This window comes from Erithacus rubecula (assembly GCF_903797595.1).
Source record: "Erithacus rubecula genome assembly, chromosome: 9".
Taxonomy (NCBI): Eukaryota; Metazoa; Chordata; class Aves; order Passeriformes; family Muscicapidae; genus Erithacus; species Erithacus rubecula.
Window position 1 is genome coordinate 22,856,299 of NC_136660.1, and position 15,455 is coordinate 22,871,753.

The 15,455-nt window shown below is 44.5% G+C and overlaps 1 protein-coding gene across 6 annotated transcripts in view; it reads left to right on the forward strand.

The window, feature by feature from the left end:
- Positions 1-15,455, forward strand: part of WBP1L (WW domain binding protein 1 like) — a 70,381-nt gene that overhangs the window by 43,813 nt on the left and 11,113 nt on the right. For 4 of the 6 annotated variants that reach the window (XM_079312053.1, XM_079312056.1, XM_079312054.1 and 1 more), the window contains 3 exons: positions 176-278; positions 10,830-10,991; positions 12,395-15,401. In XM_079312053.1, the coding sequence (XP_079168179.1) occupies positions 176-278; positions 10,830-10,991; positions 12,395-13,134 (1,005 nt within the window). In that variant the 3' untranslated portion in view covers positions 13,135-15,401. The remainder of the gene's footprint in view (positions 1-175; positions 279-10,829; positions 10,992-12,394; positions 15,402-15,455) is intronic. The other 2 variants (XM_079312052.1, XM_079312055.1) reach the window with 1 other exon arrangement.

The following is a 15,455-nucleotide window of genomic DNA, read 5'->3' on the forward strand; positions in this document are numbered from 1 at the left end:
TCTGAATGGTCCTTCGTGTTTTTTGGTGGTCCTTAGATGTCTTTTCACCTCCTTATGTATTTTAGAGTTTCCAAAGACCATAACTTGTACTTTTCAAATGCTTTCAGATCATTGAGTAAAACATTTGCAAAAGATACTGACAAAGCATCTTAAAAGTGTGTCTGTTTAATTTTAGGACAAGGAAACCTGCATGGGTGTCAACAATCAAAGTTACATATGTGAAACGGGCCACTGTTGTGGACAATCCCAGTGTTGCAACTACTACTATGAACTCTGGTGTAAGTCCTTCCATTTTGTATGGCTTCCCTTCCTAATCTGCATGGCTCTCATACCATACTGCAGGTCTGGCTTGTGTCCCTGGGGTTTTGTATTCAGCCCTTGTTGTGCATTGCTATTGCATTTCACTGCAGCACAATCCAGAGCTGACATGATATGACAAGGAAATAGGGTTGTCACAGTGGGTGCCTTCTCAGGAGTAAGGGGTCATCTTGCCACTGTTGTTTGCTCTTCTCACTGATTTGGGTACTCAAGATGACATACAGGAGTGAAGAACCAGCTTGAGGGAAAAATGCCTTACACACAACACTAGAGCTTGACACACTCAAACAAGGAATTAATTCAGTGTCTTTCGTGTTGTTGATTTAGTTCTGTGTGAGCACAACAAGTTTAACTCTGGTATATCTTTTAAAATATGTCCTTTCAAGGAGGAGGGCCAGTGTGCTTATTCTCTTCAGAACTGTTCAGAGTCCTTGGTTTGCAGTGGCTGAATGCTGTGCTGTGAGGAACGCACATTGCCCATAGCAGCTCCTCTTATCTCCTATTTCCCAAAATGTGAGATTTACCAATATCCAAGTTTCCAGTGAATGGCTGAGTGACTGTACCTGCTGAATCCCCTTAGATGGCAGCAGGCAGATCAAAGCAGGTGGTCAGCAAAGCTTGATTAAGATATATGGAAAAATGGAAAGTTGAAAGCATAAGAAAGTAATACATGCTGAATTTTAAGGAAATCTAAACTTGTTGAGTCTGATGGTGTCTTCTTTCTCAAGAAGGAACATAAAAGATGGAACATTGATGTTGTGCTGTGCTCTGAACATTGTACCCCTACATTAGAGACTGGAGATACTTTCTTACCACACCCAATGGTATCTTCTAGTTTTTATGCAACTATGCTTTCTATTTAATCTCTCTGTTGTGCCCATAGTTTCACTTTCCTATAGTAGTTTGTGTGTGGAAATGTGTTATACATACAAAGACTGTCATTTAACCTGGATTCAAGGACAGGAATAGCTGACACTTCATCCTTCAGTCTAGAAACATGCTTCTAGTTCTTAAATTAGCCAATGAAGGATGTGGTTATATACTGAGCAGGACTCTATAATAAGCATCTTGAAGATACAGTATGCTCAGACTCCAGTGGCTGGCTGTGTCAACACTAATGGCAGGATTTTGATGCATAGCAGAGCTTTTACAGCAGACTTATTTTCCAAAATGTCCAAACAGTTCAAGAATGAATTCAGGATAGGGGGCCAGAGGCAGCTCCAGCAACCGTAGCAGGCTGAGAAACAGAGGTGAATATACTGGAGCCTTGGAGTGCCTGGATCAGATTGTAGCAGTCAGCAGCACAGGCAGGACAGATGGCAGGAATTTGTTCAGATTAGAGGGGGATGCATGGACAGAGCAGAGTGGGGAAGGTCAAACCCAGTTTTGCATTTGTGTGGGTGGGTATATAGAGGAAGATACTTGTGTGCAAAGGCTTGCAGGCTCCTTGGCAAGCAGGATCTAAATTGAGCAGTAGCATAAAGTGCAGCTGCACACTGAAGCTGGTGGCATGGTCACCGTGTTTCTCCCATGGACATCTTGAAAGAGAGGCTTAGTTGAATTTCATGCAAACAGTCTGGTCCAAGCAATAGCCCCTGCAGTTTTAATGGGATGGTTTAGCTGTCTTTGTGCTCTCAGTATGGTACAGACTTTTTTACTTGGCAGTGCCTGGCTGCATCATAAAAGTTCTTGGAAGGCAAAACCAGATTTTGCTAGAAGGAGGCAGAATATTAAAGGCTTCTCTTTAGAGCAGACTCACACTGAGAGTGAGTCTTTAGGTCACACTGAGATCATGGAATAAGCATGTTGGTCACACACACACTGCTGGATGGTTCCTCAGGAGAGATAGGTTTCTGTGTGTTCACATTCCTTCTGTCTCAAGAGAGCATTGTGTACCACACCAAAATGGGGGGAGTAATTCAAACATGAGACCTGTTTTCTAGGCTTTTTGCAAACTCAGGCAAACATCCAACACTGATCTAAAATCAGTTAATGTTTTAAAAGCTTGTTTTGCCATTATGAATGGTAGGAGAAGAAGTTTCCTTTCGATGTGAAGGAGTCATAGAAGGAGCACATCCTTTAAATGTAAATCCATATTCTAGAGCTTGTGAGCTTAGCTGCTGCTCAGGAGCTGTGAAGTATCTTGGATAGATATATATGCTGAGGCACTCTGAAGGCCTTCAAGGTGAAAAGTAAATGGTGATAGTAAATGTAAGTAGTCTTAATATGAGCAGTGGTGAGCAACAGCTTTACATGCTTGGAAACAGATTAGCTTTTTAAAAGTTATTATTAACTTCTGGTTAATGAACAGTTAACATAGCAGCACATTTTAAGTATGGCTTCATAGTTGTTCTGTTTTGATTTTAACCAGCATATTCATGTACTGAAGTAGCTTTTGAGAAGATTTTGCATCTCTTGACCTTCTCAGACCACCAGTGTATGTTTCAGACTTTTGTGTGCATGAAAACAGACCTTCTTGCCAGTCGTGTTGAATTTAATCCTGGATTTATCTATCACCACAGCTTTGTGGGAAGAAGCAGCAGAGGAGGGTGGCATTTGAAATGGAAAAGAAAACTTTGCTGGACATGCATTCTGAAACATGATCCTATTTTGTGGCCACTTGGAATTTTTCCTGTAAAAAGGACTTTTTTTCCTGTTTAGGAATTTGAGGGAAGTTTGTCTTTGAAAATGGCTGCTCTCAGCAATTCTAGGCAGCAAGTAAGATTGTGGTAATTTTAAACCAGTCATTGAGGGTAGTGGAATAGGATGTAAAATCAAGGTATTATTTTGTTAAGGGGTGGAGTGGAGGAATGGAGAATATGATATGCCAAGCAGGTGGACAGCCTGTGTGTAAAATTAGATAACAGCCCAGTTCAGATTCCCCACCCATCTCTTATTAAAAAAAAAAAAAAAAACCTAAGAAAAAAAAAAACAAAAAACCCAGTACTGTGTTGCCAAATAACAAAACTATATTGAGATTATAGATATAAATCTAATAACTATGTAAAGGTCTAATTAGTTCTTCTAATTCTTGAGTTCTAACTCCAGTTTGGTATCTGGTAACGTGGTGGGGGACAAGCTGCATTATGTCTTTTAATTTTCTTGGAAAATAACAATAAAAATGAAAACAAAAAATTTACTTTACTATTGCATTTCCTCACATAGGAAAAGATGTTTGGATGGTGGATGAGCTGGGTCAGCATTTTAATTGGACCATTTACTTGGGTTCCCCCAGAGAACTCGTGGTCCCCAAGGGGGAGAATGGCAGCAGCCACTGGATTTTGCTTCCCCACAGTTTTTATTCAGGTCTTTGTGATGTGATTGTGATTTGCTGGAGTTTTCCAATGTTGGCCTTTTTCCAGGCCTGACAGGTGTCTTATTGCTTAAACATTTTCAAAATAAAGGAGAGAAGGTAATCGAGGAATGCAGTTCCTGTGTTGTGCAGGTTAAGGCTCAGAGGTTCTGTGTTTTCCCAGGTTTAGGAGTATAATGTGGACTGAACACTAAATCCAGATCTCCTGACATCCATCCTCATGTCTCCCCTTGCCTTTGGAATCATTAAATGATTCCAGAGGCTCTGAACACAACAAGCAAGGCTGTAGAAAGTACATGTAATTGTGTGGTTGGAAAAATTGTACTCTGTGCTTCAGAAATCACGGGGCAGGAAACAGGCAGCTGCTCACTGCTTGAAAAAAGTTGCAGGATTTAGAAGTTCAAGGGCTTAGCTGATGTTGGGTCATTTAGGTCCTGTACAGCAACCCAGTATTGGCAATAAGTGAATGTTCTTATATTGCTTGTGCTTTTGTTTCATTGTCTTTTTTAGCAGTGATACTGAGCCCCTCTGTTTTTGAAAGAAAGAGAAGAAAAAAGATCTTGACTGTTTAGGTCCTAGTGGAAGGGCTGTACAGGAAAAAAATGTTCTGTTTGCAAGCAGCACAGTCAGTGTTTTTGCTGATTTTGAACATTCTGCTCATGTCTGCACGCTTCCCCTTGGAATCACTAGACAGCTCTTTTCCCAAAAAGCATGCTGCCAGAAAATTCTGGCAAGGATCCGGTTAGTTGCTAAAACTAAAGCAACTGCTGTACCACGTACATATTCCAGGAAGTCAGCTTTATAATAGGAGTTCATGTCAAAGACTTTGCTGTAGTCTTCAAAACAGTCAAACAATGCACCAGTCCCATGTTTTCATCCTTACCCCGTGTTGTGTTATCCCACATTCTTTTTCAAAGAGAGGTTTTTGCTGTTCCTTGCCTTTCACCCAGCCTTCTATGTGGTTGTGCTCTCTTCTCTTTCCTGGGTGTCTTGAACTCCCCTTGGGCTGTTCCTCCTCAGCTATGCTGCAGCAATAACCCTGCTGTGAAAAGCCTCACTGACAGTATAGGACAAACAACAGATGTCACAACCACACAGAAACTCATAATAAGTAGGGTCACTGAGGGAATTATTTCCTGATTTCCTTGGACTTCTTGTAGCCTAATCCAGGCAGCCAAATCACCTTAAGTTTGTTTTGGTCTGGCTCAGTAAAATTCCCAGATCCAAAGCAGAAGGGAAGCTGTGTGGCATAGTCTGGCTCTGCAGATACTGACTTTTGCCCTTTGTGGCTGCTTCCCCCTGTGCTATGTTACACAGCATGGAAAGGCAAGAGAACTTCCTGGTGTTATTTTCCTCCCTGCCCTACATACCTCCAATCCAGCCTGTCACAAGTACCTCTAGATCCGTTGTTCCCAGGTGTTTCAGGACATGGTCTCAGCTGAATGTTCCACCCTGGTCTCTGTTACTATTCAACATGCATTTTACCAACATAGATCTCTTGGGAGGGACTGAACTTACAAATGTGTCATCTGGAACATGGGAGCAATTGCCCTTGGAAGGCTCCCTCCCTGGGAGAGAGGCATAAAAGCAGTGTCTGCAGATTTACTTCTTTACTGCATGATAGGCAAAGGATTTTTCTGAAACTGGTATTTTTCTATTTTATCGCTTTGCGGTGGGTGTACCACCATATTATGGACACTCTACTGAAAACTAGAAACCAGTTGCAGTTGAAGTGCATCTCCTTTTTTTTACTAGCTTGGGAGCAAGTGAGCCAGAGTTGGAGATGTCTTCAGCTTTTTTCTTTTGCCATTGTACTCTACAAACATTCAGTAAGTTTTTCCTGCGGTGAGGTCAGGCTGGGACTGCAGTTCCAATCACTTAAACTAACATAAAACTGTCACTGAAAGTCACAGTCTTTCTCTTGCTGCTGCTGCTGTGTTTGCCAAACAAGTTTGAACCTGCTCTGGTTCCCTCCAACCAGTTCAAACCACAGTTGCACACAACTTTGTGCAGGCACAAGAAGAGGTGGGGAAGCAGCAGGAGGTATGGTTGAGACAGGCAGGAGGGGATCACGTCATTCAGTGCCTTCTTTTATTCCTTCTTCATATTTTCATGGGCCTATGGCCTGGCTCCTTCATCTGGCATTCTTGAGCAGCAGTGCTGGCTCGTGCCTGCAGTGGCAGAAGATGATGTCACCTCTCTGCCAAAGGACACGATTAAACCCAAGGGCATCCAGGTTGTGGTACCGAGTAAATTTCTCTTCCCTTTTTTGATTATAGTGTTGGCCCTGTGAAAGACAGTTTTTATCCAGCCATGACTGACTGTGTGGCCACCATTTGGGACACTTCTTAGTCAATGAAATTGTCCCACTTCTCCTTCTGTTCAGTACCAGCTCTCATGGAGCCAAAGCTATTACCCAGATGCTTGTCAGGCAGACACAAAGGCACTTTGCAGTATGTTTTGGCTTGCTTTTAGGGGATTTCCTGCCAACAGAGCCATGGCATTTGCCCAAGTTTACCATGAACTTGAGGGCAAATTTCTCTGTTCATACCCTTGGAACACTCCAGAAAACATTTTCCATTTTGCACAGGATAAAAGGAGCTTCCCTCAACGGCATTGCTGATGGCAACATCCCAGGCAGCAAATACAGTACAGCATCAAAGCAAACATTGCTCCCTCTTTTTTTTATGGGAAAGGAGTGCTCTGGTTTTTTAATTCTAAACTGTTTTATTCTTACTTATTTTGAAGTTTAAACAAGGTAGTTGGAAAGGGTTTTCTTGAAGCTTTAAGCGTGTTCTTTCACAGCTGGTAGGAAACATCTCTGGAGTATGACCATGTGATGAGGCTCCCTTTCCCAAGAATGCTGTAAATGTAGCAGCCTTCTCTTTCTTCAGCATTTCCTCTGGTTGTGAGAGATGGCTTTCATGGAACCTAATTCCATTCCCAGGTGTTTCTGCAGCTCCCATTCTGACTTCCTGAGCTTTGTGCTCATGTCAGGCTTACAGTTCTGAGCTTACAGATTGGTGCTGCTCTTTTACTTTTATGAAGGATTTGGTGCTCTGGCAGGGAAATCTCTTGGCAATAATAAGCTCCTTGGCTGTGTCTGTTTCACCTTTGCTTGCATCATTATCCACCTGTAGGCATCACCAGTGAATTTAGCAAAAAATATAGCAGTGTTTCTCAGGACTCAGTCATTTTTGGGCTGGAAAGTGTTGCAGCTTCTGACTCTTCCATAACCCAAGAGCAAGACTGAAATTGCCTTCAAGTTTAGTGGTCTCCTGGTGCCTGTTTTGCTCCAGACTGGTATTTTGCCTCTGCTCAGGCTATCCATCAGAAGTTGTATTTTCAAAGTCACTCCTTGTGACTCCTTGAGATACTCTCAAATCAGACATTTTATGGCAAATTTGGGTCAGAAACCATTTTTCCTTTTCCTGTGAGTGCAGCCATAGTTCAACACAATGCTGCTGAAAAGCATTTGGGGTGAAGGTACATCTTGAGGAGCAAGAGGAAGGCATTTGGCAACAGTGAAGGCTTTTGGGGACATTGAAGACAATCAGAAGCTCAGTTTTACTTGGCTTTTTAGAGGCTTTTTAATGCCAAACTTTAGTTGCCTCTGTACATCTTACCCATTTTCAGTACAAGGCAGAATTAGTACCTGTTTTTACCCTGAAGAGGTGTTAGTGTGCCCTGCTGCTGTGCTTGGCCCCTGTGTTTCCTGCTCGTGTGGTGTTGTCTTTAGGTGAATTTGCAGTTCCCCTCCTGCCAAATGAGCTGCTGGCTGCACGGGCCAGTGCTCTGCTCGGCTCACCTCCCTGCTGCTGGTTTGAAGCCAAGCCTCACCAGGTGTACAAATGCTCAACTCAGCCATGAACATCTTCACTGTTTACTCCATACTTTTAGACATAATATTTACAATTGCACTTGGCCTTGGAGAATAGCTTTATTCCAAATAAATGACCATACTATATATTTTCTAGGCTTTTGCAATTTTCTGTTCTGCAGCCAAAACTGCAGCTGTGCCCAAAGTCCTGGCAAGAGAGTGTTGTAGAGCCTTTTATGGAGGCCCTGAACTCCCAGCACCGTGCTGGACTTGCAACCAGAGCTGCACCCAGACCTTCTCTCAGCACTGGCATCTCTTCCCAGGTGACAGCCAGGGAGCCCCTTGTGTGCCTCAGCTCCTGTGGGTGTTCCATCCTATTGCTTCTGATGCACTGGGGGCTTTCCAGCCCTTCGATGCAGATGTGCTGTTGAGTGACAAGGTGGGGACACAGCTGCTAAAGAGGGTGGCAGAAGCCAGGCCAGCAGATGACTCTGGTGGGCACATGCAGCTGATCTCCTGTGATCATCCAGGCAAGTCCTCCAGGCTGGTGCTGAGTCCTCCATCCAGGCTCATGCTGAGTCAGGGGTTGAGTAATTCCTAGAAGCTCGAGGAAGTGTCAGTGGTTAATGAAAGCAGGCAATAATGTGGTATTAGTGGGTTCTTTTTCTGGAAGTTCTCATGAAAAACAACAGATCTCATCCGCTCGCATTTGCGAGCATGCACAGACCCTTTGCAGGAGAATGAAGGTGTTGTTCCTGGCACCGAGGCCAAATTGCAATCCACTAAATTATGGTGTGTTTGCTTAAATGCCACCTGTGGTTTCAGTAGGATCCAACGTTGATTTATTATCCTAAACTGTTGTATGTTGTTACTTCGTGTTGTTAACAGAGTTGCCACACCTCTTCCCAGGAATGGCTGAGCTTATTCTGACCCCTACTCTGAGCTTGTGCGTCAGGTTGTGTGCAAAGCACTTTGGGACTTTTTTTTTGGAATGGGTAGAGAAGTTTTCTAAAGGAATACTTCTTTAATCTTCTGGATGCAGGCTTGGGTGGGAGCAGTTATTCCCTGCAGAAATATTTGGCTGCTGCAGCTGAGATTGCTTAACAGTGGCAGTTCTCCAGGACATCTTAACTAATTAAGTGCTGCTTGCTACCATTGTATCTAGACTCCTTGGGAAAGGACATGATCAAATGTGTTAAAAAGCATCTGTTTTCATAAGTGTAGCTAAAATCCCTGGATAGCTGGGTGTAATTTTCCATTGTTATTGAACTCATGATTATGTACTGCTCTTCGAAAATAAGGAGTACTTAGAAGATGAACTGCAGGCCTGCCTCAGTGCATGGTGGCATGCTGTGCCAATGACCTGGTTTTGATGAGTGTATTCTTGCTTCCTCAGCAAGCAAGAGCCAAGGGACCTTCTCTTAGTGAGAAATAAAGTGTATTTATTGCTGAGAGTCTTCAAACTGTGAGACAGTGGAATTATTGCATTTGTGTACCAAGATTTTGGCAGTGATAGAGGCTACGGGAATGGTTGCAAATGTTTGGCTTTGGACAGAAGAGTGGACTGGATCAATCATTTTAGTTTATATAAAAAGGCTTTTTTTAGAAACAGGAGGGTATTTGGAGGTCACTGGCCACATTCTCATTTTGGTTTGGGAAGTGCAGAGAGCATCTTGAGTACTTTGTCCTTTGCTTCTCTGCAGTAAAGATCACAGTCTCCTCTCTGATCATTGTGCTACAGCTGAGCTGGCTGGCCAGAGAAACTACCCAGAACCTTCATTTCCAGCCAAGAAAAAAAGTGGAGTAGGGAATACGTAACACCTTTGTTTGATAGCAGGTTTTGATAAGATTGATGGCAAGGCAGGTTCCAGTTGATCAGGGAAATAGATTGCATAAGGCAGGAGAGAGATTTCAGTTTGCTGTGCCAAAATACATGAGGAATTTGCGTTACAACACAGGGAGGTGAAAGTCCCCCCTCAAAAAGCTCAGAGAGGTGGTATGGCACATCCATTCACCTACAAACAGCCCAGTGCAGGTCTCTGAGATGGGTGATACAATCGATTGCCCTTTGTCCTGAGCCACAGCAACACTCCTTTCATTCTTCAAATTCCTAAACTATTCACCTTTCCCCACCTAGCTCTTAGCAGAGAAAGCATTGCAAACACAGCAGGGGATGCTGAAAACATCAAGGTATTTTAAAGGCATGACTAGAGGTTTTTAGTGGAGATAGAAGAGCAGCTTGATACCACGGGATAGACTGACCATCCTGAAAATGGGCTGGGGCATTAGGAATCTCCATTTTGACTGCTTGGGGATAGTGAAGAGTGGCAGGGGTGTTACAGAAAGAAAAACAGTGTTGGGATCTCTAGTGAGCAGTGTTTTTAAGGAAGAGCTCTCCCAGTATCGTTAGTATCTTTAAACTTTATCCTGAGCTTAAAAAAGAGCTTACAGAGACTGAGGGTAGGTCAAGCTGTGGACTGCAGTTGCAGGAGACAAAAGCCTAATCTGGAATGAATGTTCCAGCTTTTTGAAGTGTGTCTTGGAAACATTTTGTAGTGTATGCAAGTGAGAAATTGGTGGGAAGGAAGAGTTATTCCACTTGTTGGAGGGTGTGGGTAAAATTCAGGAAGTGGTCTTTTAAAATTCCCTTTTAAGGAGCAGTGTACATAGGGTACAACAGTGCACAGGAATCAGCCATTACCACGAACACAGCAGAAGTTAGGTTTCTTGAGGATTCAGAGAGGGAGGCTAGTTTAATTTAATTTTGGATAATTTAAGACTTTGAATACAAAAATAAGTTTTAAAAATATTTTGAGACATTTATGAAAAAAGAGCATGTTTTTGTTAAACATAACAATGAAGGATTTGGGCTGGAAATTAAAGAGTAGTGCAAACAAAAGCAAAACATAGTGCTTGGGGTTTTTCTCTTCTTCTGTGGTCAATCTGCAGAGTGTCTTTTGTGTCTTGATTGTTATTTTCAAACCAAAGTGGCTGTGGGAGGCAAGCTCAATGCTATTCACAGCTCTGCTCATTTTTGGCTAGGACAAATGGTAGCCAAAGGGTAGGAGCAACGGAGGGGGGAGCCATGTCTCCATATTCGGTTCTTCTCCAGAGTTGTACCTATTGAACATGATCCACGTTGTACCTAAGCACGTTCAGAGTTACCCATTTCTGGCGAGGCTGTTGGAGTAGCAGTGTCCCACACAGGCAGGAAGGTCAGTGTTGAAGCCTCCTGGTCTAACACATATTTCTGCCTTTAGAGCAGCGCAGGTGCAGATCCAGGCTTTCAGATGATCTTCTCCATTGGCTTCTGGGGGTTTCCTTGGGTTTGGATGCAGCTGTCACACAATGGCTAACACTTGCTCTCCTCTGCTGCAGGGTTTTGGCTGGTGTGGACCATCATCATCATCCTCAGCTGCTGCTGTGTTTGCCACCACCGCCGCACCAAGCACCGCCTGCAGGCCCAGCAGCGGCAGCACGAGATCAACCTGATCGCCTACCGGGAGGCCCATAACTACTCAGCCCTGCCCTTCTATTTCCGTATGTACCTCACGTGCAGGCCTGGAGACCCTGGCGAGCGTGGCAGCAGCTCATTTCCCATGTTAGGTGGAAGAGGGAGAGTAATTGGGCTCAGCAAGAGGCTGTGGGCAGCTTTGCTGCCCAGCCACAGTGTGCAGAGAGGAGATGGTGTTGGATATATTTGAAGCCCCTTGAGTCTAGAGTTGGACCACACCAACTACAGCACCTTCACACCCACCCCTGAGAGTGTGGTGATTCCATGGGTGTTTTTCTGCAAAGCTTCTTAAAACACCTCATTCATGACTTTCTGGATGTTCCACCTTTCCAGCACAGACTTGCTGCTGGTGGGACTGAGGTGTGGGAAGTGGCTTCACAAAATTTGGTCACGCAGACTGGGAGAAAGTAGAGTCTCAGCAGAGACTCTGCTGGCTCCCACCCTGTGCTGTGGTTCTCGGGCCATACTGCTGGTGAGGAGCCCTAGGATTTTGCATGAAGGAACAGTTGCCCACAGCTCAGGGAAAGTACAGTCACTTTGTGTTCTCCTTGTGTTCTGCTATGCTGGGCTAGAACAGCAAGTCTCCTGACTGGAGGTAGCACAGCTGAGTTTTCTGACATACTGTTGAATTGCGTGTATGAACTTGCTTTTCTTTTTAAACTCTGGCAGTCACCTCAGAAATCATCCCCAGCAGCCTTTTCCTCCCCAGCCCCAGGGATATGCAATTGCACATGGAAAATTGCAGTGCTATCCTTAAATGTTTCCAGTGTTTAAGTACATTCTGTCTATATAGACTATTTTGTTGCCTCTTAAGAAATAAACAAAATTTGTCATGGATTTGAAAGGCTGTAAGTACAATAAGCCAAACTCTTTTGCCAGTACTGTCAATTTATTCTGACTGCACCAGAAGAATTGAATCCAGCATTAACATAGCAACCAAAAGCCAGGATCTCCAAGTTCCTTGTAACTGCTCATGTCTCTTCATATTTGCACAATGCTTTGTGAGAAGAAATCTTTGCTCTTGAAATTGGAAATTTGGTTGAAAAGACAGTGTTGGAGAGGGCTGGGGAGTTTTTCCCTCCAGCCAGAAGAGGCCATCCTGCAGTGTGGTTTGTGGGGCTGTATTGGGGTACATGGTCCAGGGAGGTTTGTCTGGCAGGTATAGAGAGAGCCAGGAGATCAGGCTGCTGTTCTCAATGGTGCCCATCTCCTCCTGTAATGGTGTCCTTCTCTTCTGTGTTTGCTGCTTCTCTAACACATGACATGCCTCACCTGAGACAAGTTCTGGCACCCCTTTATAGAGCCTGTTGTGCTGTTCAGTGGGAAGATGCTGGTGGGTGACAAATGCCATACTGACCTGTATTAGTGACTCGTTTCCTGAGATTAGCTGCTCCTGAAATAAGTTCTCTTCCTTGCCTCCCACTTCTAGGGTTTTTGCCAAACTATTTGCTACCTCCCTATGAGGAAGTGGTGAACCGACCGCCGACCCCCCCGCCCCCGTACAGTGCCTTACATCAGCAGTGTGTCCCAGCAGGCAGCAGTAGCACAATCCCAGACACGCCCAGAGCCCTGCAGCCAGCACAGAGCAGCTCTGCAGCACCCAGCAGCAATACCAGCAGTACTGACAGCACCGGGGCGCCCGGCCGCGGGGACCCCGAGCCCTCCAGCGCCGTGCTGGGCGAGAGAGCCGTGGCCAAAATGCAAAGCATGGAGCCCGGCAGCACCAGCACGGGAGCCGAGCTGGTGGAGAGGGCCGGCCCCGATAAGGATACGGAGTGCAAGGAGGAACTGCTGAAAGGTTACAGCTCTGAGAGCTTGGAGCAGAGCGGCGCCATCCCCGACGCCAAGGACAAGACGCCGGGCAGGCAGCGCCGTTTCACCGGCGACTCGGGCATAGAAGTGTGCGTGTGCAACCGGGGTCATCACGACGACGACCTCAAGGAGTTTGACGGGCTCATCGACGACGCTCTGGACGGGCCCCTGGACTTCTGCGACAGCTGCAGCGGCCGTCCCCACAGGGACGAGGAGGAAGGGCTCTTCAGTGCCACGGAGGAGCAGCACCGCGAACACAGCCACCACCACCTGCCCCGGCAGCCGGTGTGTGTACTCTTGAACACAATAAACGAGCAGGACTCTCCAAACTCTTGTACCAATAACTCCCCCAGCTAAGGCGGCACAATGGAAGGGAGAATCAGGGGAAAAAAAACAAATAAAAATGGAATAAGAGGATTAAAACTTTAACAGGAGGAAAAGGTGATACAACCCTCTTTTTTTTTTTTTTTGTTTATTTTTCTTTCTCCCCTCCAATATAATGTGGGGACTAGACCTCGAAGGCTCAGCTTGTGGGGGACGGGTCACTCTGGGTTTTGTTAATCGTATCTGCCCTGCTCCATGGAGCAGGGACTGATGTTTCTCAATGAGACCTTCTGAAAAATGGAATTTTTCCAATGGTGATTTTGGTGATGGTTAATATGAGTTTGTTGGTTTTAGTTTTCCGAAACACTGCTTTATCTTGCAATCAGTAAAACTCAGCAAATCTCACCCTGGGAGGATACCAGATCACCATAAGGCTTCAACCTCCAGGTGTCTTCCCAGAAGCGAGCAGCTTCTGACAGTGCCGGCAGTCAGTAGCCCAAGAGTTCTGGTTTGATATAGTGCTCTTGAGGCATTGGGGATTTCTTTTCATCTTTTTTCCTTACTTTTTTTTTTTTTTTTCTTTCCTGATATTAAGTTTCTCTGAAGCTGGTGAATGCCCAAACACATCAGCCCTATAATCTCTGGTGCTTCAGTGTTTAAGACAGCAGGTAGGAAATTTCCCACTTGAAGCTGGTGACTGAAGGACCAGTTTCTTCAAGAAGGAGTGTTAGTCTACCTTAGGCAGTTTGAAAAGAAAGGGTTTGCAGAAATTTGCCTTTGTGTGTCATTTTTAAACGCAGGTGTGTTCCTTCAATGCCTCCAAGAGCACAGTTAGCAGTAGAATCCAGGCAGCTGGGCTGCCTTCCAAGTACTGTGGTCTCCGAATGACCTTTTCCCGGTGTGCTGCAAAAGGGCTTGGCTTTATTTTTGTCCTTTCTTTGCACCCCGATAGCAGCACACTGGAGTTCAGATGACAAAAGAACAGGGCTCTCCTTGGCCAGCGTGCCTTCAAGCTTTAGCGATGCATGTTGAACAAATGGAGACGAGAGCTCCGTCCATTGTGAAAGGGATGATTTTCCTTGTAGATGTGGAAGACCTGTGCAGTATTTTTTTTTTTTTTATCCAAAAGTTTGGTGCGATTCTAATGATGACCACTAAAAGAAATGAATGTCTGTTTTCTTTCTCTTTCTTTTCAATTTTTTTTATGGTGGCAACTGGCTACTGTATAATGTCTGTGAGCGTGTGTGTATGACTGCAATCCATGCATGCGAGTCCTACTGGTAATATGAAAACCTGCTGTAAGACTGCAAGAAAATTTACTGTAGCTTTGCTTTAATAAACAGTAGAGATTTTTGTTAGTAACAACCTGAAGGAAGAAAAAAAAGAAAAAAAAAAAAAAGGAAGAGCTGAAACTAACATTCCCTAGAGTGCTCGTGTGGAAGAGAGCACAGTTCAGACTATGTAACTTGTTCTTGGGATTTCTCCCCGTCCCTTTTATAATTGTGGTCATCCAGATCATTACTGTTATGGGGAAAAAAAACCATTGAAACCTGAACTCAGACATACTCAGATCTGATTGATTGAAAACCAAAATCAGTTTTAACTAAGGTGGAAACCAAAATATAATGCCTTTTCTGATAACTTGTCCATGTGTATGTGTATCATTTTGTGAGCTCAGAACAAGATGTGTCTTTAGTTTGTGGATTTGTTTTGTTATTCTACCTGGAGGTGTGTTGACATTGGCTGGCTACAGAGTAAGGGAAGTGGTGCTTATCCCAGCATTTTACCTGCACTTTTGAGGAGAGCACTCTTACCTTACAGGGTTTGGAAGAGTCTCCTTTGCCCATCACAGCTTTTCTTTTCCCTCAGAACAGCTGATAAAGACAGCTCTTCAGTTTGTGTTTTAGTGTGCTCTTAATGATGAAGGACATTGATTTGGATTCAAGAGACCTCATTCCTGGATGTCTGGAGCCTGGATACCTGGATGAGTGTAACAGAGAGGCTGTGGTCACTTCCAGCTGTGTACACTGACCACAAACATCTTTTGAGAAGGTAATTAAAGATCCCCAGTACCATCCCCAGGAATTCTGTATGTATTGGCACCTGGTTTTGTTCCTCACACCACAGAGGAACCTGAAAAGTCACGTAAGTCTGTAAGGAATGGGGTTTACTGCTGTAAGGCCTGGGGATGGCCCTGTGTCAGTGAGGGACCCTTTGCCAACATTTCTGTGGCATAAGGAATCTCCATATTTGCTTTCCAGCCATCACACCGACTGCATGAGAATCCTCTGGACCTGGAGGTAAGTACCAGTAAGCTGAGCTGATGTTTTTAATTTAAAAAGTTAGAAGGAAGC